Source organism: Chenopodium album, chromosome 11, assembly GCF_948465745.1.
Source record: "Chenopodium album chromosome 11, dcCheAlbu1.1, whole genome shotgun sequence".
NCBI classification, from domain to species: Eukaryota; Viridiplantae; Streptophyta; class Magnoliopsida; order Caryophyllales; family Amaranthaceae; genus Chenopodium; species Chenopodium album.
In genome coordinates, this window is record NC_137844.1 from 36,455,348 (window position 1) to 36,480,558 (window position 25,211).

General features: G+C 36.2%; 2 protein-coding genes across 2 annotated transcripts; both read right to left on the bottom strand.

Annotated features, from left to right (window-relative positions):
- Positions 1–635: 635 nt before the first annotated feature.
- On the bottom strand, positions 636–9,793 carry LOC145568823 (uncharacterized). The gene is made up of 15 exons (XM_081628217.1): positions 9,583–9,793; positions 9,303–9,463; positions 7,878–7,939; positions 7,599–7,743; positions 7,391–7,476; positions 7,120–7,267; positions 6,842–7,041; positions 6,477–6,676; positions 6,226–6,324; positions 4,504–4,625; positions 2,442–2,543; positions 2,021–2,130; positions 1,850–1,937; positions 1,225–1,415; positions 636–1,118 (listed from the first exon to the last, which is right to left on the bottom strand). The coding sequence occupies exons 2-15, from the start codon at positions 9,423–9,425 to the stop codon at positions 899–901; spliced, it is 1,896 nt and encodes a 631-aa protein (XP_081484343.1). The 5' UTR covers positions 9,426–9,463; positions 9,583–9,793; the 3' UTR covers positions 636–898.
- A 9,546-nt stretch (positions 9,794–19,339) lies between these two features.
- LOC145567534 (myosin-binding protein 7-like) lies at positions 19,340–24,835 on the bottom strand. Its single transcript, XM_081626833.1, has 4 exons — positions 24,517–24,835; positions 22,575–24,215; positions 20,736–20,782; positions 19,340–19,827 (listed from the first exon to the last, which is right to left on the bottom strand). The coding sequence occupies exons 2-4, from the start codon at positions 23,943–23,945 to the stop codon at positions 19,722–19,724; spliced, it is 1,524 nt and encodes a 507-aa protein (XP_081482959.1). The 5' UTR covers positions 23,946–24,215; positions 24,517–24,835; the 3' UTR covers positions 19,340–19,721.
- Between the last annotated feature and the right edge of the window lie 376 nt (positions 24,836–25,211).

Consider the following 25,211-nt stretch of genomic DNA (forward strand, 5'->3'; position numbering starts at 1 on the left):
CCCTCATACCCTTCCCACTAACCCCCGCTGCAACCCTTGATCCTCTTTAATGGGTGTTTCCGGTCAGGCTTCTTCTTCCTTTTCCTTTTCTCTCCTTAACTCACTTTCTCTCTCCCACTTTCCGACTGTTGCCGTCGCGTCGCGCGTCGACCTCTCCAAGGATCCTTCACCACTCGATGTTGATGCTCTCATTGTTGTCTCAGTTGATCCTCTAACTGAAGAAGAAATCACCGGAGTTAGGGTTTAGGGAAGGGGAGGAAAACAGCGGGGGTAAAGGGGAAAGGGAGAGGGGTAGACCGACGGTCTAGGGCGGCGGCTCGATTAGGGAGAGGAGGGCTACTGCTAGGGGAGGGGGAAAGGGAGATGGTGGCTGCTGGTGGTGGGGTTGGTGGTTTATGTTTTAATTCTTGTTTATAATTTAATTTACATATTAAATGACTAAGTGAGAGTTATAGGGTAATTAGGAAAAAATTAGAGCTTAATTAAGTGGATTAGAGGTACAGGTTGTCTTCAACAAAAAAAATTAACTTCAGGTTTTCTTTTACGATAAAGCTTTTAAAAGGGTTTTTTTAGCAAAATGGTGCATTTAAAAGGTTTTTTTTGACAAATTTTCCTTTTGTCAATAAGCCCATTACTTAGCAATTACAATGTTTGTAAGGGAGAGACATAGGGCCATATATATAAGTTCTTCCAAAATGACTACAATATTCATTTGTAATTATTCAAACTGACACGGTTTTTACCCCTTCCTATGTAAGAATATGCATGGTACATAAACCATTATACACCGAGGATGAGCACATCTTAGGGAAAGTATAAACAAAACAAGAGGGGTTGAATGGAGCGTTGGCCACACTAGTCACTTCCTCCCATTAGACAGCAAAAGTTTGATTAGAGTTCAAACAGGAGAAAGGGCAGCTACATAAGACCCATTTGAATATTTCAACGCCTTCAAACATGTGGAATGTAAGCCAGAATTTACCACAGCTGCTGAAATACCAAATGTATAGGCAGTATCTTGTGAATCTCCAGTTGTCTCATCAGTGTTACTGTTGGATTTTTGGCTGACAGCTTCAAGAGCAGCATTCAATCCCATGGTGTTAGGGTCTGTCACAAAGCTGCATGAAACCAGAGAAAAGAGTCAATCAATACGTCAATATCTAGTTTGCAACATCATCTACCAAACCCCACCCCCCGAAACGTAAAAGACAGATGAGCACACACCATGCCTCAAAACTTCTCCCCTCAGAACCCATCACAGCACATAGGGAAGAAACTATCCAAGGAGGAAGATATGCATCCTTTACTTCAATGCTGTAGCAGATACCAGTCTTTGAAGCAAATGATTCCCCATCTTTTGCCAACGATCCTTTTGACTGCAAAGCATCAACTCTCCTGATCTCCTTGCACCTGATCTGCAAAATAAAATTTACATGCTGAACAAACACAAAAACCAGGCAATTGAATTGATTTAGAGGTACAGACCATTTAGATTGACCAGTACCACTTTAATATCAAAGATATAAACTAGAACCAACTTTATTCCGTTTTATTGTGGTGCTTAGCATTCAGACATCTTACTGCGCATGATTAACGAATAATACCTCAGAAAATCCCTAATTGTTCATTATATAAAGGGGAACTTAGTTCAAGTATTGCATAAGGAAAACTGTCAGTTTCACCATTTGTTGATGAATTTTCCACGGAAGATGTAAGTCAAATTTATTTACTGAATAATTTGAATAGAATAGGAGCAAAAGAGCACGATCAACAATTTTTAATTGATGTATACATCTTGCTACATTTGACAAACATATGCCAGGTGATTAAGAATGCAAAAATAATTCACCTGTGGGGAAGACAGAGCAGCATTAAGAAAAGGAATAGGAGAACACAGCACAGGTACATCCATATTGATCAAAGTTGTCAACAAAGACCTGTAGAAACAAACAGCCCAAATGAAATACTGACAGAAATCTCAATTCTAAGTATCTAACAGCCAAACTCCAGGCTTATGTACCTATAATTTAATAGAAAATCATATAGGCCATGAACACTTTCATTTCCGTTGAATGCTAACAAAGATTTTGGGCTGTTGTCCACGTCAGGCATAGAACCAAAACGTTTAGCCTGCACAAGTTGATTTCAATAACAAAAATTAAAAAAATAAATAAGAGAGAGAAAGAAAGAAAGAAAAGAAGGAAAGAAAAAGAAAGAAAGAAAAAGAAACAGAATTAGTACATCCACAAGAAATTAAGATGAACTGTAGTCACAACTCAGTACTCACTAGTCAGTAACAAAAACTGTTTTACTTTTGTTTTCTGATTTTGTTTTTAATTTTTTATACCCTAACAAATAACTTTCTTGCTATTCCTGGTTGATATGAGAATAACCTATGAAAAAGAGATGCTTGACTTGCAAATTAAAGCTCAGATTGGAACCTGTCCTAAATTATGCTTCTCAATTTCAGAGAGCTCCACCAAGTCTTCTCTACTTATCTGCTCCACTTCAGAGCAACACAAAGGCATAGTGAAACTGATATCCTGTGACATAAGGAAGAAAATGTTAGTATGGGTAATTCCAAGAAGCCTATATAGTCACAACTCATAAGACTAAAGGAGGCATAAAAGCAAGGTTGGAACTTCACAAAATCACAAATAATAATTACCTAAGATAAATTCACAATTGATTGTTAGGACACAGATATACAGAATGCACAAATGAATATTAAAAAGGTCTATCTGGCCCCATGTTTGTGGGTTATATGTAAATTATAATATGATTTTATAGGTAACAAAAGCTATTTAGGAATGCGTTTAAAATGCCTACAATAAAAATGTAACAAGTGGTGTCGTGGAAATTCTACCAATCAAGCCCCCAGGTAAAAAATCACCTCTAACATAAAAATCAGATTGCAAAAAGGAAAATAACCTTCAAGGACCCTAAATGAACTGTCCCATAAAAGCAGATGGTTTTGGCCATCTTTGTGGTGCCAAAAATGAGATCTTTATTTGTAGCCGCTCAATTCCCTTAGATAACCCATGGCTCAAGCTTTTTTATGTGCTGTTTACTTTGGCGTGCCTCCTTCTCATGATGCAACTCACTGTGGTTGGGCTTGCACCCTAGGCACCCATTTCTCTTGTGCTTTCTTCTTTCTCTCAACTGGTTTACTCACACCACAGTCATGACCAGCTTTGGTACAACGCTTACAGTAGATTGGCTCCCACTCATACACAACCTTCTGATTTATAGTTCTTCCATTAGATCCCTCAATCACAATGTTATGTTTAAGATTCTGCAGATTTTAGCACCTTCCTTCATTACGCATAATTCATTCTAAAATATCAAAAGCAGTCGAGAATGCCATCCTTTAAATGTGATTCCCTTCACTCTTTGCAGGTTATGTTTAGAAAGGACCTAAACTGTACGAGAATCAATCCAAATACTCCCTCCATCCCCCATCAAACTTCCAATTTCTCAAAATGATAAATAACATTTTGTTTTCAAATTTCAAGCTTCTTACTTTTCTACCTCTACACACACACACACATACACACACACACACACACACAATTTAAAAATTTCTATTGACATTTAAACAACAAGATCTCACTACAACTTCTCTTTTAAATACTTGTGCCCAACACAAATAGGGAGTTTAATAAGTAACGAAGGAATTAATAGCTAATTAAATCAGCGTCCCACAATCAAATTAGATTCAGTTCAGAAGAAAGATAAGGTTAAAACTTGAATTCAGAATTTAAAATCCATTCAGCTGAAGCAATAATAAAGAAACTTCTAATAAATAGAAATTTGAAATGTTGAACAAATCTAGCAATGAATATTTCATAATCTTCACATGTTAACTGAAGATACCATTAATCCTTTTTTCAAATGAAGTGTGCTCTTCATATGTAAAGGCTCAAGGTGCACTATTCAATCTAAAAGCTAAAGAATCTCTCACTCACTTTGGCTTTGATGTTCACCCTGAAGATAGTTTTAGTTATACAAAGGGATGTTGAACCGTTATTCATTAGGAAGCAATAGAAATATAGCATACCAATGCTACCTAACTTATAAAAAACTACAAATACTCCGTTAGTTTATCTAAATGAAACGTTTCTCCCAGGCATGTAAGCCAATGCAAAACCTTGACTAATAATATTTTTAATTACCAATACGTTGAAATTATAACAATTGAATATTAATAAACTATTCATTGAGATGATTCCAACAAGTACCCGCAAGACTATATTTTTTTCTTATGTATATATCATTAACATAAGTCAAAGTGGATTTGGTAAATAGTACAAAAGGTCAAATATGTTCAAATTTTTAAAATAAAAAAAAAATAAAAAAAAAACACAGGGGGAGTGATAAATTGAAAGAGACATGGAGAGCTTGCAAGACAAAGACAAATGATAAACATCTTTATGTACTTAGATTGGAAAAAAGTAAGACAATAGTTGGAAGAATATCCATATTACAAGATTTACAACTTACATGCTCCTTCAATAAAGATCTTAAACCTCTTGTTGATTTGGAAATAAATGCATTGCATGTGCGTTTGACCTTCCCTGTGCCTTCAACAGCAGTGAAGATCACCACAAACTGTGATGTACAAACTGGTAAAAGATATAAAAAGCTAAGGATTAGAGCATACCAAATCATAACAGTAACAAAGTGAATATGGGGAGACACAAGATTCTCAACAGAGAAAACACACCCAAACTAATAAAGCCAATTTGCGAATATGCCGAAATATTTTGTTGGTATTTAGCAACCATTGTAAACTATGTCATGTCTATCAATTTAGCCATATCCAATATCCAACCAGGGGTTGATCAAAAGATCTAAAACGGGAATCAGGTTTCAATAGATTAGCTTTTGATTGTGCCATTAGATTTTAGAGATATCAACTAATATGGTTCCTCTGTTTTTTTCTTTTTTTTTTCTTTTTTTTTTTTTTTTTTTCTCTCTTCGGTAACATCAAACTTTTTATTTTTCTCTTTGGTGAATTGCAAAAATAATCCATTATTTTTGGTAACATTGTATTATTGATTACCAAAGAAAACAATTATTTTCAATTAAAATCATTAACCATGGTTAGATTTTTTTATTTATATTTAATTATTAAACTTTTAGAAACAATTAAAACCCCAGTCATCCGTTCCCCGGACTAGCCCCCCTCCCCCGCACGGCATTCCCCCGGCCATTTGTCCACCGGCAACCTCCCCCCCCCCCCCCCCCACCCCGAATCTCTGCTCCGAATCATAGATGAGGCTTGTGTGCACTGAAAACGGGTGGAGGCAAAGCAGACAAGCAACTTTAAAATACTTTTATTTTTTGCACATAGGATACAAAATCTACTTCAATTTATGAACTAATTAATGGATAGTTGAGAAAATCAAGACTTTTACCCAACCATAAACTGACTACTTCACTTGAACTTTGATTAATAATTCCCTCTACACAAGCTATTTGTCAACTTTAGAGCTAGTAACACACAAAAATGAGACGCAAATTGATCAATGGGCTTATGGGCAGCAACCAAGCCCCAAGTTTCGAGCCCTTTTTTAATGCAGATATCACAGGAAAACAAAAAACAAAACAATGCAAATTGACTCATAGGAAATCATGTTTTGAGACATAGTTACCCTAACAAAGTATATTCGGAAAAATAGAAAGGTTTGCAGTTTTATCTTGTGACAAAGTTCCATTTGTGAAATAGAGTTCAATAAATTCTCTTTTTTTTTTTCTTTTTTTTTTTTTTTAATTTCTGCGTGTAAACCAAACCAGCGAAACCCCCACCCCAGTCACCAATCCTTTCCATCCTCTACTACTTCTCTTCTAAAGCCTTGTTTGGCTGCAACTCATGCAGCTCATTTTCCTAATCTATGGAAAAGTGCGAGATTGAGTTTTGGTAAAACATGAATCAACTTTACAAACAATTCTTCCGAGTGCCGCCTGAGATCTAAGAATACAGCTATGTCTACACTCCAAAGTCAAGTGTAAACTTCTAGAAAATTTTGATCTGTATAGCATAATATCTTGCTATAAATGCAGCAGCTTGAGACATAAGTCTCTAATGGTATAAAATTGTACTTAGAAATCTTACAACATCATTCTTTATGTTCCAGAATAAAACTGCACAGCTCATTTTAACATATTTGTATCATTGTAGAACTGAAATGAGAAAGGGAAATGCAAGAGTAGAATTCTAACCATAAAATACATTGCACCCACTCTTCCGTAGCATGTAGTAAAGATTTCTAAAGGAATCCTCCCAAGTTAATTGGCGTTTCTCCAAAAAGTACATTTCAGCTGCAAATGAAGTGACATAATCCATACCAGAGAAAAATCATAGATAAACTGAGATAAGATTGTTTTCAACCTCATGTAAAACGGAGAGGGGATATTAAAGATATTTGATAGCCACAAAGACTTCACTGCTCAGCGAATTTGGGCAAATTTACCTCCTCCTGAAGATGAGCTCAATACTGATATTACAGAAGCTGGCAATGAGGACTGAGGGTATATCCATGATTGAAAATTATAAGAATCCCCAGATGCTGGAGTGTTTAAAGCAGACCCAATACTTTCATTGGCAGAGCTGCCAGATAAAGAGAAAGAGGATATTCCATTGTAAGTGCCACCCATAAATAACCTGTGAAACCTGAAATTGCAATACATGAGACAACAAACTCAGGTATCAAGGGTGAAAGAGTAAAGTTCCTCTTCCATAGTATGAATGTATGATGTATATTAGTTTACCAACAAATAAACCATCTTCACCAGTATTAAAACACAAATAATGGCAAAGGAAATCAGATTTTCTTACCTGTCCACAGGTGAAGAGGATACTATACGCATGGTGGTTTTCAGGGTAAAATCAAGAGGAACTTTTACTCCAGGAATTTGTATTTCTGAACAATAATTTCCCATAGATGTAGACTTTACATCCCCAGACTTTCCAGCTGAACTTGATGGAGAACAAGAGCCAGAAGTCTCATGAGCAGCTAGTCCTTTCAGTGCTTTATCCTAAAAATATAAGAGTTATTAACAATATATAAATATCACATAAGAATATTGTAGTAGCCAAAGAAACCATAGCAATACCACATCAACTGTGCCCTGCTCTGTAAATCTGTCACTACCAAGTGAGAGCTCAGCTACACTACAAAACTTATTTTGAGTGCCTTTTTCACCAGTTTCACACTGTCGTAAAACACAGCCAGTGGCCTTGGCAACTGATACTTTAGAGCCGCTGTAATACCAAGGGTAAAATAGAACAAATTAGCACATCTTTTCAATATATAACTTTGTTTCCTATACAGAACTGAACCCCCACCCCCAAACTACAAAACCTCTAGAATCAGAAAAATCATACCCATTAAGCTCTTGCTGATTCTTGGGTGTCAAACGTGAAGAAAAAGAACTCTTAAACCCACTTTTTTCCTGAACAACTTGATTTTCCTGCATGCAAGAGATCGAGATACAGACAAAAGTGAGCATTATTACTTACATTGAAATCAAGCATCCAGAATAATAATTAGTCCTTATATTCATTCAAACTATACAAACAGTACAGAAAATACCTTAAAATTTGATTTTCCAGAAAGCAAGCTGAGCCTGCTGTTTGGTTTTCTAGCAGGATATACTTCATCAAGACGCTTGTCTATATATTTTGTATTTTTTGGGCCTTGTGACTTGTTAGAACCAGAATCCACGACATCTGCATTTCTGGGATAAGGTATTGGTTTTAGTGTTAAACATTAGAACCAAAAATTCTAAAAATAGGTCAAATTTAAAGGCAGAAAAGAGCCTATAACAAATGAAAACTAAACAAGCAAGTAGAAGGCAGGGATGAAACATACTCTGAAGGTGCAGCAGATTCACAGACAAGCTCCACTGCTATTCTTCTCTTTAATTGCTCACCCTGCAGTGCCGAGACAAATGCATGAATCAATAAACCTAAAATTTGTGCAATAAATGCTACACAATTTCTTTTCCAAATTAAGAAGCTTTCCATCAACTTTCTCTTAGCTTACAAGTTACAGATAAGACACATCAGTAAACTGCAGGAGAATTCTTTGTTATACAGACACAATACTAAAATTCCCTATACCTTTTCATAGATGGAAACAATAAAAAGCACATTATACGCGACAATAATCTTTGAATGTATATAACATGATCCAGTAAAGAGTTTGACTAATTCGCTAACACATTTGTTATCTAAATCCTGTAAAATCTAAAGCTGATTTTTTTCTCACTCCTCTAAACCCACACAAATTATCACTTGACTAAGTTAAACACTGTCAACTCCATATGTGTTCAATACCAAATATGTTACTAAATTCAGCTTTTATCCTCCTTCTACCTACTGAGTGTTAATTCCAACCCACGGCACATTTTATAAGTAATCATATCATTAACGGCAAAAATAATGTTCAGGTATCGAATAATATATAAATGGAAAACCAACCCTACTACTAAAACTTGGTCTTCAGAAACTTTTATGTTAATAAAATGAATCAAATATTACAACAATTTAAGCAAATTTACGACATATCACTCGCCTTTATAACCCGATCAACATTGATACTTGTTGAATCCCATTGTAACCCACTTATGAGTATCCCACATTAGAGAAAGAGGAGAGAAGGTTTCACTTTATAAGGTAGAGGAGTACCTCCTACTATTGCCAATTGGTTTTAGTATGGAAGCTCCAAAGCCTTATTTGTGGACCTAACTCTCCTCCTCCTTGTTCGGGTTTCCCAGGCCCATTTCATATTATATTAAACTTTATCATGGTATCAGAGTCCGGGTTACGGGTCTCTTCTAAACTGGGTATTTAATCGCTACTGGATAAGGATTTACCTCGACAGGATGTCCAGCCCCTAAGAGGATTATTGATCTGGCCTTATCCAGTTAGCTCTGAAGTTCTAAGGACACTCATAAGTGAGGGGGAGTGTTGAATCCCATTGTAACCTACTTATGAGTGTCCCACATTGGAGAAAGAGGAGAGAAGGTTTCACTTTATAAGGTAGAGGAGTACCTCCTACTATTGCCAATTGGTTTTAGTATGGAAGCTCCAAAGCCTTATTTGTGGACCTAACTCTCCTCCTCCTTTTCGGGTTGTCCAGGCTCATTTCATATTGTCTCGAAATTTAACAATACTACATCATTTAAAAGCATTCCACCCTCAATACGTTTAAGTACATAGCATCAACACATAGTACAGATTCCAAAGATAAAGTTGAGTTGAAATTAACCAAAGCAACAGCGGAAAAACTTACTCTTAATTCGGACGGCGTCTTTCTCTTAAGAGCAGGACCAGCATTCATGGGACCCCCACAAAACCGTGCCGAATCGGAAGGTAAAGAACCCGGGGCAGCAGCAACTTTGGCAACTTTGGCCATGCTATGAATCCAGAATCACAGCCAGCCCTACTCCTTCACTGCAATTCACAATCATTCAAACTTCAATCAAATCAAACCAAATCAATTCACGAGAAAATTAAAAATCGAAGAACAGAAAAGGATAAGAAATTGAATAGAAATTGGTCAAGAGTAGTACCTGATTAAATTAGGCGAAAAATTAGGGTTGGGAGAAAGATGGAGAAGAGAAGGGTAAAATTAGGGAAGAATCCGCCCCAAACGAGGGATTTAGGGCGAATCTGGGAAGGAATGAAAAGTGGGGAGGAGAGAGAAAAAGAGGAGGGAAGATGAACAAGGTGAAAAATTAAAATGGGAAAAAAAAAGGGGGAAGATGAAGATGAAGATTCTTAAGAGGAAGTGTTTATTTGAAGTGCATTTTCATTTCCCTCCCGCCTGCTTTTGGTTTGGGGGTTTTTGCTGTCACTTGGGCTTATTCTATACCATGGTCTCGAATATTTGATCCGAGCATGTATAAAGTAGAGTTTTTTTTTTTTTTTTTTGAAAAAGCGTAATCCACAAAATTAACGCTATGAGTCCATCAAAGCATATGGTGAAATGTCTCACAAGGAAAATGATTTACTCGTACTTGTTCTACACCAAAGGGGATCAATCTAACAAGGTGATGAACCATTGTTAGTATCTTCCCTTTAGCAACAATAGGGTCCCAATAAGCTCTAATCCTTCTCATGGCTACAAACATAACAGTCCCTGAAGCATCTCTTGCTACTACACCAAGACCCACCCAACCAGTTTTGTCAATCAAAGCGTCACAATTGACTTTTACCACTTCACTCGGAGGGGCTACCCACTTCTTTGGACTCTTGCACCCCGTCATCATGCTAGCACTCCCATAAATTTTCTCAGTGTATAAAGATCAAGTCTCTAGCAAGTTTTCTGGTACGCTCTACAACGGTATAGTGTGAGACTTTACTCCTTTAAACACCTTGTCGTTTCTTCTATTCCAGATTTTCCTTAAAAAGGATGGCACCTTATAACCACCTAAAAATGTCTCCCCAAAACCAAAATTGATGATGAACAACCCTTCACCGCCATTATTGGTCAGATCAAGTATTTAATCTCGGGAGTTCTTAAAATCTATATTCAATCAAACACATTCAACAAGTTAGTCAACAATGAGTCCAAGTAGTTAGTCAAATCATACTCCAACCCTCGTTTTAGCCCAAACCTTTTTAATCCATTTCATTTTATTTATTAATTAAGCCCGATTAGGTGATTAATAAATATTTAAACCTTAAACCTAAAATAAGTCCGGAATAGCTAAAACAACGCCTAATTATCACGTGCTTAATGTTAAATAAAAAAGATAAAAATGAATTTAGATGGAATTTGAGACAAAGCATCTTCCTTGTCACGACAAATTGTACCATGTCACGGTAATTTCTAGGGTTTGTTTTTCCGCGACTCTTCATTTAATTTCTAGGGTTCTGGACCTCACCCCTCTCATTTCCTCTATAAATATGAGGGTGATTTCTCAGTTTCGGGGTATCAAATAATTCTCTCTTTCTCTCTTATGCTCTAGCCTAAATACTAGCCTCCCTTATTCTTTCACAATACATCCCCTAAGCACTCTCCGAAGTCCATAATTTACTCGAGGTTCTAAACTTAAACCAAGGCGTGAAAGGTAGAACTGTTTGTGGGTTTGGCCCCAAATCAACTCTACTTTAATTTAATTTAATTTCCATTATTGTTTTTATTTTCCTTGAAGTTACTAACGCGTTTATTGTTTTATACTTGCAAGCAAAAGCAATCAAAGTAAGGAATCATGTTCCTTTTGTTCCTTTTATATTTCTAACGATTTTTATTATGTTTTTTCATATACTAATCGTTGTTTTTATGGTTAAATTGCTTCCAATGTTGATGTTGATTTTATTTTATTTGTTGATCACCATATTGCATGTTAAAGGGAATATGTAATAGAATATAACCCCTAATAATATAATTTGGACGACTGGTTAGGAATTTTTTTAATATTGTTGTTAATTCAAGTGATCACGATACTTAGAATTATAATGTTGCATTAACATTCAACTAATTCAGCCTAATTTAGTTTGGAGCAAATTGAATCTTTGTTTGTATGCCTTTGTGATCGCAAAAAATACTTTTCGGTATAAAAATCGAGTAGAGGTCAATAGGGGCGAATGTGACTCCATGACTCACTTCGTACCATTATCCCCGATCCTCCTTTCGTGGTTCTGAACCATATGGAGTTAGTAATTTCATGGATTTGAACGGGGTGTAACCTTCTCGGGTCAATTGTTGTTGCCTATCATTGTCCCTTTTCGTGGTTGTCTTTTAATGATTCGTGAATGGTATACAAGTTCCTTAAAAACTTGTTGGCGGCTCCCTACTTTGCTTTGTCCCTAATCGTACGTCAATTCCCACTTTCTATGAGTGTCAAGCATATTCACAACATGCTTAGCTAGGCGCGCTTCGAATGACGCATATACACCTATATAGCAGCTAGATGCAAAACGTTCCTTTCAAGTAACAACAAGATCCGCAAAAGACATCCCATCACTAATAACGAGTTGCTCACGTCCCACTTCTCTCCATAAGTCTTTGACAGCTGAACATTCAAAGAGTGCGTGCTTGTAGGCACCTAAAAATGTCTCCCCAAAACCAAACCCGATGATGAACAATCTTTCACCGCCATTATTGGTCGGGTTGAGTATTTAATCCCTGGAGTGCTTAAAATCCATGTTCAATCAAACTCAGTTCACAAAATAGTCAGCGGATCAGTCCTAATGTTTAGTCAAAGCATAGTTTAATTTATATTTTGGCCCGAACCTTTTTTAATTCATTTCATATTATTTATTAGTTGAGCCCAATTGATGAATAATAAACATAAAATAGCCCGAAATTATAAAACGGCACTTAAAAATGCTGAGCGTAATTAGGTTAAAATGAATTTGGATGCAAATGTGGAAAAAATGTGCACCGTGTCACGGCGCCACGGTGGTAATTGCCGCGTCACGGCATTTTCTGCCGTGTCACGGTACATGTGCCGTGTCACGGGATTCTCCCATTTTTTTCCGCGTCCGTACATGCACGCGTTTTATCATTTTAGGGCAGCTATTGCACCGCGACATGGTTTTTATTATGTACCGTGTCACGGCACGTTTTTCCGTGTCGTGGCAACTACTGCCGTGTCACGGTGCCCTAGAATTAGGGTTTTATCTTTTTAGGGTTCCGTGTGTTCCCTCTACTCATTTTCTCTATAAATATGACCCTCATTTCTGCAGTTCGGGGCATCAATTAATTTTCTCTTCTCTCTTCTATGCTCTAGCCTAAACACTAGCCTACCCTATTCTTCCAATACTTCCTTTAAGCACTCCAAGGAGTCCGTACTTTACCCGAGGTTTCATCATTAAACCAAGGCGTGAAAGGTAGAACTGTTTGAGGGTTTGGCCCCAAATCAACTTTATTTAATTTAATTTTAATTATTGTTTTATTGGTTTTCCTTGAAGTTACTAACGCGTTTATTATTTTGTAGTTGCAAGCAAACAAATTCAAAGTAAGGAATCATGTTCCTTTTATTTCTATTATTTTTCTAACGATTTTTGTTATGTTTGTCATATATTAATTGTTGGATTATTGTTAAATTGCTTCAAATATTAATGTTAATTCTGTTATTATTATTGATCACCATATTGCATGTTTAAAGGGAATATGTAATTGAAAATCACGCCTAATAAGATAATTGACCAGTTTAGGTTCCTTTTTAATCTTGTTATTAATTAATGTGATCACTAATATTTTAGAATTATGTGTTGCATTAATATTCAACCAATTTAGCCTAATAATAGTTTGGAGTGAATTGAATATTTTGTTTGCATGCCTTTCAGATCGCAGGAATCACTTTTCACTATAAGAATCGAGTAGAGGCCAATACAAGTGAATGTGACTCCATGACTCACTTCGTACCATCATCCCCGATCCTCCTTTTGTGGTTCCGAACCATATAGAGCTAGTAATCTCATGGATTATGAATGGGGTGTAACCTTCACGGGTCAATCGTTGTTGCCTTTCGTTGTCCATTATCGTGGTTGCCTTAAATGATTCGTAAACGGTTTACAAGTTCCTTAAAAACTTGTTGGCGGCTCCCTACTTTCCATGTCCCTAATCGTATAATGTCAATTCCACTTCCTATGAGTGCCAAGCATATTCACAACATGCTTAACATAGGCGCACTTCAAACGACGCCTATAGTGCTGCAGAGTTTCAGCCTTATCAGGACACCAAGGGCAGTTGTTAAAATCAGACATATGCTTGGCCTATAGATAGTCTTGCACGGCTAGCGTTCCAATGCAAGCTCTCCTCATAAAGTATCTGATTTTTGGTAGGTGTAACATTCATGCTCCAAATAATCACCCAAGCTTTATGAAAATCATCAAGGTTACAAGATTTTCCCAGCAAATAAGCGGTTTTCACATAGTACATCCCATCTTTGGAGGAGGCCCAAATTAATTTGTTTCCAGGAGAACGGTGGCTCAGAGGAATGGAAAGAATGCATTTGACATCCCTTTCACATAAATTATCCGCAATAAAATTAACCCTCCAATCTTTGTTTCTATCCTCAGTGGGGTCTTTAACCCTTTTGACATTCAACACCCGATTAGAAACAAAATGGTTCCCCCGTTCATCAGCCACCCAGTGGTCCTCCCAAACCTTAATGCGACGATTGTTTCCAATACGCCAAATGAGACCTTCCTTCAATAAATCCTTTGACGCCTACATGCCAGTCCAAAAGTAGCTACCCGCAAGACCTAAAGTCGAGTCTAAAAACTTAGATGCGGGGTAATATTTAGCAGCCATCACCCTTCCTAACATCAAGGTTGGATTTTTCAAGAATCTCTACAATTGCTTTCCAAGGAGGGTTCGTTGTGTTGAAAACCCCCATATCATGAAACCCCATGCCCCATAAACATTTTGGAGCACACAAAGCATCTAATTAATCTAGTGAGCCTTTCTCCTTTGACCCGAATGTCCCCACCAAAATTGCACCGTCATAGACCTAATATCATCAATAACACTTGTTGGGATCTTGTACACACCCATCAAGTATGTTGGAATGGCTTGAATCACCGATTTGATGAGACTTTCTTTCCCAGCCCTAGAAAGAAGCTTTTCCTTCCAACCTTGCATCTTTTTCCACAATCTGTCCTTGAGAGAATTAAAAATAACCCATTTTGACCTCCCTATGATGGTAGGGATGCCTAAACATTTTCAAGCTTCTCCATCTTCTTCATGCTTAACAACTCGATCACCTCCATTTTCAAGCTTCATGCTCAAAATTAATTTTTGGTTAACTGACAATTAGTCATTGTCACATGGGTGAAGTGTCATGGGGAAGTGTGCTTAATTATTTTATAGAAGTTACCCTCCTAATATTTTGAGAAAATTTGTCAAGATTAAGCCAACATTTGCGTGGTTAGCTCAAAATAAGCCAACTTTTTGATAAATCGATATAAGTCAACTTTTAAGGGATGTTTTCTTTTAAAAGGTCAAATGACCAACAACCTATCAAATATGTCACCTTTTTAATTGAAAAATAATTTATTAAATTTAATTTAATGTTTAATTATAATTATATTAAATAAACAAATTATAAAAAAAAAAATTAAAATTAAACCCCAGCAACTCCCTCCCCCTCCCCCCCGCCAGCGGCTAGCGGTGATAGACCACCGACCACCCCTCTTCCCCCCACCCACGATCTACAACTTTCCTTTTTCATTCTCTCTATTTCACCCCTTTTTCGGGTTTATATTTATCACAACAAATATGAGTTAAATTTGTTTTTTGGGGAAAATTTATTAGTACAGAGATTGATTTCTTTAATTTTCAACCCAAACTTTAGTAAACACTGACAAAATAATTCATTTTGTTTTTCAACTTTTTCACAAGAAGATAATTCTAGTTGGAAAAATAAAAAAGAGATGAGTTTAGAAACAGTAGAAGAAGAATCAAAAGAAGAAATCAACATTCCAGTAGATATATTGGTAGTAACATTTGAGGTAGCGGTTAGCGTTTTGACCAGTCAAAACACTATTAGAAAAAATTTGAGAGTGTTTGGCAAGGTAGCGATTCTAGTAGCGATTAACCATAGAGGTAGTGTTTAGGTAGCTTTTCTCAAACTTTAAAAATAGTAGCATTTAGAAGTAGCGGGTAGCGTTTGACAAATTTTTATTACTTTTAAAACAATATTTATATGAATTTTGATATATTTTAGTATTGCAACCGCTATTTTTACCAAACACTCATACTATCAACCGTTACTTTGACAGCTAACCTCTACCCACTACTAATTCACCGCTACTAACTACCTTAACAGCTACCCGCTACTCGACCGCTAAAAGTTATCTGCTACCGCTACTTTTACCAAATAGGACCATAAACTAGAAAATGTTAGGAGTGGGGGTGGGGTAAGCGAGAATGGGGATATGGAGAGTGGTAGGGTCGCCGACGCCGGGGTAGGGAGGTGGTCGTCGGTAACTAGTTGGGGGAGGGGGCTAGCCAAAAGGGGGTGGCTGAGTTTTTTTTCAAAATTTTAAAGTTTTTTATGTTTATTTTAATTATTTGATATAATTATTTAATTATTAGATGATTTTTTTTAACATTTAATCAAAAAATAAGTCTTAGTTAATTTTTGTAAAAAATGACCAACCACATAATGACATGTGTCATATTTTACCTTAACAACCGGTTACCTTATAATCTAATAGGTTTTAACTCATTTTGAGAAGATATCTTATAAAAGTTGACTTATTTTGAGTTAATCGAAAAGTTGGCTTATTTTAAGCTAACCACGCAAAGGTTGGTTTATTCTTGACAAATTTTCTTAATATTTTATTCATTTCTATAAAAAAATCTTGGCGCCCTTTCATTTCTTCTCCCCAATTCTAGAGCGAAAGTGACCATTTTAGAGGTAAAAGCAAGGCGATTATTCATCATTTGCAGCGATTTCAACCAGATTCTCTTAAATTAAGCTAGGTACATTACTCCCTTATTATAGTATTTTTTTTGTCGAATTTCCATTTTATGTGGGTAATGTTAAGGTTTTGTGATGATCAAATGAAATTATTTGTTGAATTGTTTGTTGATTATTTGTAAACATGTTTTTATTGCTCTTATCGTGTTTGGATTATTATTTGGTGTTGAAATTTGATGTGAATTGATGAACACAAACCTTAATACTTTGAATATTTGAGTGAAACAGGGGGTAGTGTAGTGGTTCTTTGAGCTTCATTTGTTACTGAGAGGTTGTTGGTTGCCAAAGAAAAACATGGGAAGTTGGAAATCCTGGGAATTGAAATTCTTTAAAGTTATTTGGTTAACAAATTCATAGGAAGTAGAAATTCCCATGAATTTCCATTTCCCACAAAATGGGGGAAGTTAATTACCTAGGGGGACCTAGGTAAGTGGAACTTCCATGGGAATTTCCACTTCCCTTAGTTAACCAAACACTTTTTAGAATTTTCTAGGAAGTTCAATTTCATGGGAAATCAATTTTCCAAGGAATTTGCAATTCCTACATTCAACCAAACGAGCCCTGCGAGTTGGTAATTTTTTTTTGAAGGAAAACAATGTCTTTTGTAACACTACAAGTCAACATGAGACCACTAGTAGACATTGTTCTCTATAGGCCTTAACTCGCAAAAATTTGCTTTGGTGCATGACATCCCACCTAAAAGGCCTCTATTAGGTTGAGGTATCAACCCCCAAATAACGAAGGTTTAATAATTCTAGAATTTCTAGAATGATAAACATATCCATTAAGGTTATACGCTTATACTTCGTACATAAGAAACAAAAAAGAAAATATTATGAATACATAAACATTACTTACAATGATTTACACATTATTATGTAAGAAATTTTCAATTTTATTCCATTGTAGATTTGTAGGAAGCCTATGTAAGGACTATCACATACATCATTACCCTATAATATAAATTATACTAGTTTATGTCTATGTATAACCAACTTGGTTTAATATATGGAAAAATTAACATGAATAATTCCAACTTTGCCTCATCCGCCAATATTAATTCCAACTTTGAATTATTTATTATTAATTTGAATTTTATACTCCTTCTGCTCATAACACTCCTAGGTGACCGATTACCTATTAAGGAGATAAATTTTTTAAAAGCTTAATATACACATGTTAGCTTGTGATTGGTAAAAATAAAATTAAAAAATAAAAATTAAAAAAAATAATAAACTCAAAACCCAAAACCACCAAGGCCAGCCCCCTGCTGCGGTGCCCACGGCAAGCTAATTCGCTGCCAGCCCCTTCCCCCAGAGTGCCGGCCGCCGCGAAGACCCCCTTCCCCTCCCACGGTGTCGTGTTGCTCGACCACCTTCCCCTTTCCCCTTAAAACCTTCCATAACCCCTCCCTCTCCCCTCTAAAAACCCTTAAGTAACCTTCTCGACCACCGAAAATATCCAACCGCACCTCCCCTCATCGATGCCCTAGCCTTTCCCTGTCGAAGATCGAAGGTTAGAGTTAGGGTTTGTGATTTGGGAGATTTTGGGGATTTTTGTGGTGACTGAAGGGGAAAGGGGAGGTGGTCAAGGAAGCGCCAGCTCCGAAGGAGGGGAAGGGGGTATGGGCGGTGACCAGCACTCCGGGGGGAAGGGGTTAGGCTAGCAGTGGGTTAGCCGTGGGCGGCACCATGGCGGGGGCTAGCTTGGTGGTTTTGGTTTTTTTTTAAAAAAAAAAAAATTTAACATTTTATTTTTTAATTTCTTTTTATTTTTTAAAGTCAATCATAGGCTGACACGTGTCTTGTAACCTGTAATATTAAGTTGAATGACTGGTTGGTGTCATTGGCACACGGGTTATAAAGTTCGGATTAATAAAAAATAATCCTAAATTGAGATAAATATTGGTAGATGAGACAAAATTGTTATTAATCATATGTTTTGTTAAGATTTCACGGGTCTTCCTATGGAACCCTACATGATACTCCTCCAAGGGCTTCAACAGCCTTCACACAACACAATAGTCATAACACGAAATAATAGCGCAATTAAAATAGTAAATTCAAGTTTCTCATATTGATTAACAATGAATGTATCTCAATAGGGTAATTTGGCCATTTATAATGAAACAACGGGGGTGTTCTTGTAATTACGAGTTTGACAGTGGAAATTGGAGTAATTGTGAGATCACGCTGTTAGTTCTACTTTTTCCTAAGTATTTGAATTTGCCTTCATACTTCTTGATTTCTGTGATTTTGCTCTCTCATTGAAATCAAATTGAAAATCAACTAATAGAAAGCACTTCAATTAACAATTATTCTCTTGTTCTATGAATCCATAGCTGAAATGTATATACCAAAGGTCTGTATTTTCACAGAGAATTCTAAGAGCTAGTTCAATGGAGTTTCAGAGCTCAAGGGCTGCTTCAATGAAGGTACAACATCATTACCCTTTTGACACCCTTACCCTTTAGGGTTGACCATGCCCTTTATTCTCCCTTTTGTTTTAGGGTTTTCGTTTTAAAAGGAAATGATGGTGGAAATGTTGGTGGAGACAAAAGGTTTCGGAAATGGTGGCAGATGGGTATGGATGAAAGCTTGAACTCCTTCAATGAAGTTTGATGTAAAGGAGGAAGAAGAAGAAGAAATAAAATAACTTGTTAACGGCGTGAAGTAACCGTACACTTCACCTTGATCAATTTTGATCACAGACTCACAGTCACAAAGTATAATCAATAAAATAGGTATAAAGTGCTTTTTCCAATGTAAATAATAACGAAAATGCCATTTGAGATATGCCCAATGTTTCTCAATATGAGAAACTAGGGCTTGCCCCAATTAAAAGAGAGAAATACACCCTTCAAAGTTGGAAAGGTTTTACTGGCTTATTAGTTGAAACTGTGAGAGAAGAACAAATATATAATTTCATTTTTTTTTCACTCTGAAAGTAAAAAATGAGCAGCAATTTAACATAATACATGAATCTTGAACTATACAGGAGAATTTGTCAAAATACCTACCTCAAATGCTAAAATTTCAGAAAAACCAAACTGCACACTGGCCTATATCACATGATTTTTGCTGAAGAACCAGCTTAAGCAAATTCGAACCCCAAACTTTTCAATGGAGGGTAAAGGGGGAAAATGAATCACAAAGAACGCTGCACAAATAACCATATTCCATAAATCCAGAAACAAATGTTTATCTAAACGCAAGCCTGGAAATGCAGCTCCTAAATTGACAAACTCGCTACAAGTTTGGTAGCTCAGCTTATCGAATTTGCGTTGATGAAACACATCTCCAGAGTTTGGAGTGTGGGTTTTTATCCAAAAGCAGTAGCAGACCCACATTATTCGCCGTCAATTCAAACATGGACCTGTTATCATCCACAAAAAATTAGTATATGACAGAAAATAATTAATACCATCAGATGCAAAAGAGACAGACATAACACATAGCAAAACAAGTGAAATTAGACCAGTAAGGATGAATGATCTGTCTAAACATTTAACAGTCTGATGTTCGCCATATACATGATACAGCATACATGGTGATAATGTTCATACTAAAAGAAAAACAATCTTTTTATGCTATCTCAGAGCTATTGGCTCTGCTCTACACAAATATCTCATATACAAGAGGTCCAATTGTAAATTCCCCCAATTATCAACAAAGAAATGAAAAGCTTAAAATCTATCATCTATTGACATTCTTTACGCAAAAAAGGAAATGTGTAGTTATGAAGCAAAAAGGATAATAAATAAATCCACGGAAGATCAGTAAATAACATAAGCTAGGGTAGTGAAGTAAATAATAATATCTGGTTTTTTTTAAAGTTCACTAGGCTTTTGTTTGTAATTGGCTACAAAAAGACTCCAACCAAACAGTCCATCTCCTTAGTTCTATTAGTCTGAAATATGTGTACAAGCTTAGATGAATACTAAGTCCAAGTATCCTTAAGGTAGTATCTAATAAGAGTAATAACAAAAGACTGATCATGAATATGAAGTTGAAAAAGCCCTCAAGGTTGAATCTAATTACAAGAGACTCCAACCAATAAGTCTATCTCCATTGTTCAGTTCATAGCCTTCAATGAACCATAGAAATACTCAGGAAAGAAGAAAAAAGAGTTTACCAAAATTTATTAATTTTGTATTTGTAGTAATAGGAGATCAGCAGAGAGATTGTGGAGAGGAGACAAATCATTTAAACCTAGAGTGTAGTATATATAATTGGAGAAAAAAGATAAACCAATCATCCATAACTGAAATGTGAAAAACTTACTTGCTTTGACGTGATTTCTTTCTCCAGAAAATGAAGGACATGATCCACTGAAAATGAAACATGAAAAATGTAAAGGCTCCAACCAGGAAAGAACGGACTGGTTCTACATGACAAGGCACACATAGAAATTAAAATACTAATTAATAATATCCATATAATTCCTAAAATCAAAAGGACAGATATGACAACGCATCCACGTGTCACCCAGAAATCTAAAGATGGCATGATGCCACATCCTTGGTGACGCAATTTCAATACTCTATTTACACTAAATATGTGTGTCGATGGACCCACAACCTTTCATCTAGATGTAAATAACTTATCAGCAAATCTATACCATACTATTTCTAATTTGATCACATAGACCTATAATATTTTGTAATATCTAAAAGGCAAGGGATTTATTTTAAGATTACAACCAAATGAATCTAAAAATTGATTAGCATGTAAGATCTAAAAATTATTTTCATTAACATTTACAACCAATCATCACAACTTTAGCTATCAAGTATCAACAATTTTGTTTGGTTAAAAAATAAATAAATAAAAAAAAAATCTCATAAATGTAATCACCCGGGGCGGACCAATAACTAGTCAGTTGAAACATAAATTTCAACAGATCTTCAGTTTTGGTAAAAAAAAATTTCTGTAACTCATTCAACATCTTTAGATCAGAGAGAAAGCAAGCAAAGAGTCGTAAGGATTGTTCATGACCCTTAAATTGCATAAAAGCTTATATGCAATCCATGCACAAAAGCACAGAAAAAGAATGAAAGCTAGCCAAAGGCGATAAGAGAGAGAAGCAAACAAATGAAAATTTGTTCATCAAAAGTGGTCTTGGAAAGCAAATTTTGTTTACACTTTTCAACCAATTTATCTACTAGCCCATCAAACATCGATTCATTGATATTTGAAACAGAGATAACAAATTTTACCCAGTCTGAAAGTCGATATCTCTTATACATGACAAAAAATAAAGGACTGGAATGTCAAGGCAAACTAAAGCACATTTGAACACAAAGTAAATGGAGAATACTAAAACAGAATAAAGCAGAATAAAGAAAGCTTTGTCAAAATGTCACATACAAAATTTAACACTTGGGTGAAGTTCTTGAGATAAGGAGATTACATTCTATCTCTAGATTTACAATCTCATGCATGTTTATTAGTTCAGATAAAGTTACGAATTACCACCGGGGATAAAAGTAGGGTTAAACACGTTGCATGTAAAAATACAAATGCAAGAATTTGTGTGAGAGAGGCAGTTTACAAGTATGGATCACTAAAAGCCAAAAACAACAGGCCTTCACTCTAACAGCCTGAAAGATCATTCTAAAGCCCCTACAGTCACGGTCACTTCCTAAGTAAACAATATTAACGGAAAACTAGAGCAACCTTAAAAAGAGAATTTATGTTTCGCTGCTTTTTTACTTGGCTGTATGACAAAAACTACAGTCAGATTAAGTGTTCCCACAGACGACAATCAATTAGACTAAACAGCATCACTACACGTTACACTTGATACTTACGTACGAGGTACCCTCAATTGTGTGTGGTTATTAGTCCATTTTGTTTTAATTTTACAAGCATAGTCTTCTGTATCTTCATGTTACATATATTCAAGGTGATACAAGATGATGATAGTACCCTTAACAAATACTTTGAACAACAGAGGGTAGAAATGATAAAGTCAGTGAACGAGATCAGCTATACAGCCTATATTACATTACAGTTTTGCTCGCATATTTCAGGGATCATGGTATAGATAACAGACGAAAACAGCAGACTTACATAATTACGTGAAAAAAAGACCAAACAATTGTATGCACTGAGGATTACCTTAAAAACTGCCGTTATGGAAAAGCTCCCAACTATAGATGACTTTTGAACAGGCATATGCCTTGCAGGTGTCATATCTCTGCACAACTGTTGAGCAATTTCTTTAAGTAGCATAACCTGTGCTTTATCAGTTTGCATTGACATGATTGTCTGCCTCATTGATTCTCTATCAGCCTCGAGAGCCTGAAGTCTCGAGTATAGCTTCTTAACCTCAGGATCTCCCAGGTCTCCACGACCTAGAGATCTTGGTGTTGATACATACTCCTCACCCAACTTTGCAGCAACCTTGGGCTCCATATAATGGTTATAAGGTGCCCCAGGATGAATAGAATCAATGGTATAAACTCTATCACTCATATCATCTTCATAATCAGATGCACTGTCTGAATTTTTTAATTCCTCAGCTACACAATCAAGTTTTTTAAAACTGGTACCATACCTAGGAGAATCCATTGTGTGATCTGGCCCCAACACCGAACCTGAGCTGTCAGTAGAAATCCTCCTAGAATGTCTAGACCGCCTTGGAGACTGACCAACGACAACCTTCTCAAGAACATTTCTAGAGCCAAAGTCTCCATTTATCTGATCACCCTGAGGAATTCCTTCCAATTGATTGATCCTGTATTCCAAACTCCTCAGATCTTGAGTTCCTGGAGTCTCAGAAAATGGGTAATTTTCAATATCCACAACATCATCTTCAAGCTCTAATTGCTCTTGAGATCCATACACACTGCACCTTAGTGGAGGATAGGAAAAGTGTGAGTCACCAGGACCTGCCAACTCACTAGAAAAACTAGCATTGCGACTATAATTTCCCTTCAACCCTTCTGCCTCTGATTCTGTCAGGCCGTAGCTCATCATTCTGTGCTTATAGGCCTGAATTTCACATGTAAGGGACTGAATAGTTTGTTCTCTTTTGTATAAAACCTCCTCCAAGGCAGAAATCTCTTGAGCATCATGTGACATTTTCTCCTCAGCAAAACGCTTAAACTGCCTAGATTCCATTTGGACCTCAGCCTTCTCCCTCTGCAGCCTCAAAATCATGGACATTGTCTCATTAGCAGCAGAGGAAGCGGCATTCCTCTCTTCCTCCAATTCCGAACACAACTCCTGAATCGTAGCCTGCTGGTTGCCAAGCGTCTCTCGCAACATTGCACATTCTTTTTCAATCCCAACACGCGCAACAGGCAAAACATCAAGCCCCGGGATGTAAAAACGGCTGCTCTTTTCAAACTCATTGTGTTTCCTCTTCACAGACCGTAACCAAGGATCATTCGACGAAGAGCTAACTGTCAAAGAACAACTACATCCACAATCACAACATTTTTCTTCCAGGCTCTTCGAAGGGAACGACACAATATCTCTATCCATATATTGAAATCCACACAAACTTCCGAATGCATTCAAACTCGACCAACTTATTCGGCCGAGTTTCTCTCCCCTTTAACCAAACCTACAAGTTAAAAATTCAATCAAAAACCTAAAAATCCCTCTCTAATTCCATTCCCCCCTACCTCCTTCCCCGGGTCCTCAATATCGATAATTCGATATCGAAAAATCACCAATGTACCCCCCAATCCCACCTCTCCTCAAACAAACCAAATCAACAATCCTCTCAGATCGTCGACGTGAGCCGAACTCCTATAAAAATCAACATTTAAACAAAATTCAAAATCCAAACAACAAAACTATAATAATAACCATTAAATACAATCCATATGCAATTAATTAAACCTAATATAATACATAATCCAGCAAACCAATAAATAACAATAAAAATTCAGCTTATAAAATCAAATTAAAATATCAATAACCTAATCAAAATTGTAAAATTCAAAATGAAACATTCAACAACACGCATTCATGAACAAAAATAAAATACATTTGACAAATTCAAACAACGTGACAAGCAAAATTAGGAGTCGAGAATAAAATCGCGTACCTCAAAAAAAAATAATAAAAATTATATCAATAAATCCAGAAAAAAAACCGACGGTTAGGTGAGTGATCTGAAAGCGCAGAAAAAATGGCGAAAAAAAATTTTTAGAGAGAGAAAGAGAAGAAGAATGAAGGTTTCTCTTTCTCCAAAAGAGGAGAGAGAAAGAGAGAGGTAGAGAGAGAAAGCGAGGGAAAATGGAAAAGAAAGAGAGGAGAGAGAAAGAGGAACGAAAAATCTGTCGAAGAAGATGAGAGAGAAAATGGAGGAAAGAGAAAGAGTTTTTTTTGTGTTTTTTTTTTTTTTTTAAATTTGGGAACCCTAGGATTTAAATGCTTTTTGGTGTTAAATTATGATATTTTTTGGGTGTTATTTTGTTTGGTTGGTTGACGTGATGAGACTGATGATGGGGAGAGGAGGGGGTTTTGGGGGGAAATCATTTGTTGGGAATGGAGGTTTGCTTGGAATGAGCTATAATAACGTTTCACATAATCACACTCTCTTTTATATACAGACAAATCAGTCCGTATACGTAGTATTTTATGTTGTTTTGTTTAGTGTTACAATATGATCGATTGATCGGTAAAGAAGTATATGAAGGTGTAGGTGTAAATGTGTAATAATGTAATAGTGTAAGTGCTAAGTTGGATTGTGCGAAGCACGTAAGTCAAGATGTGATATTTACATGCTAAGAGAAAGCG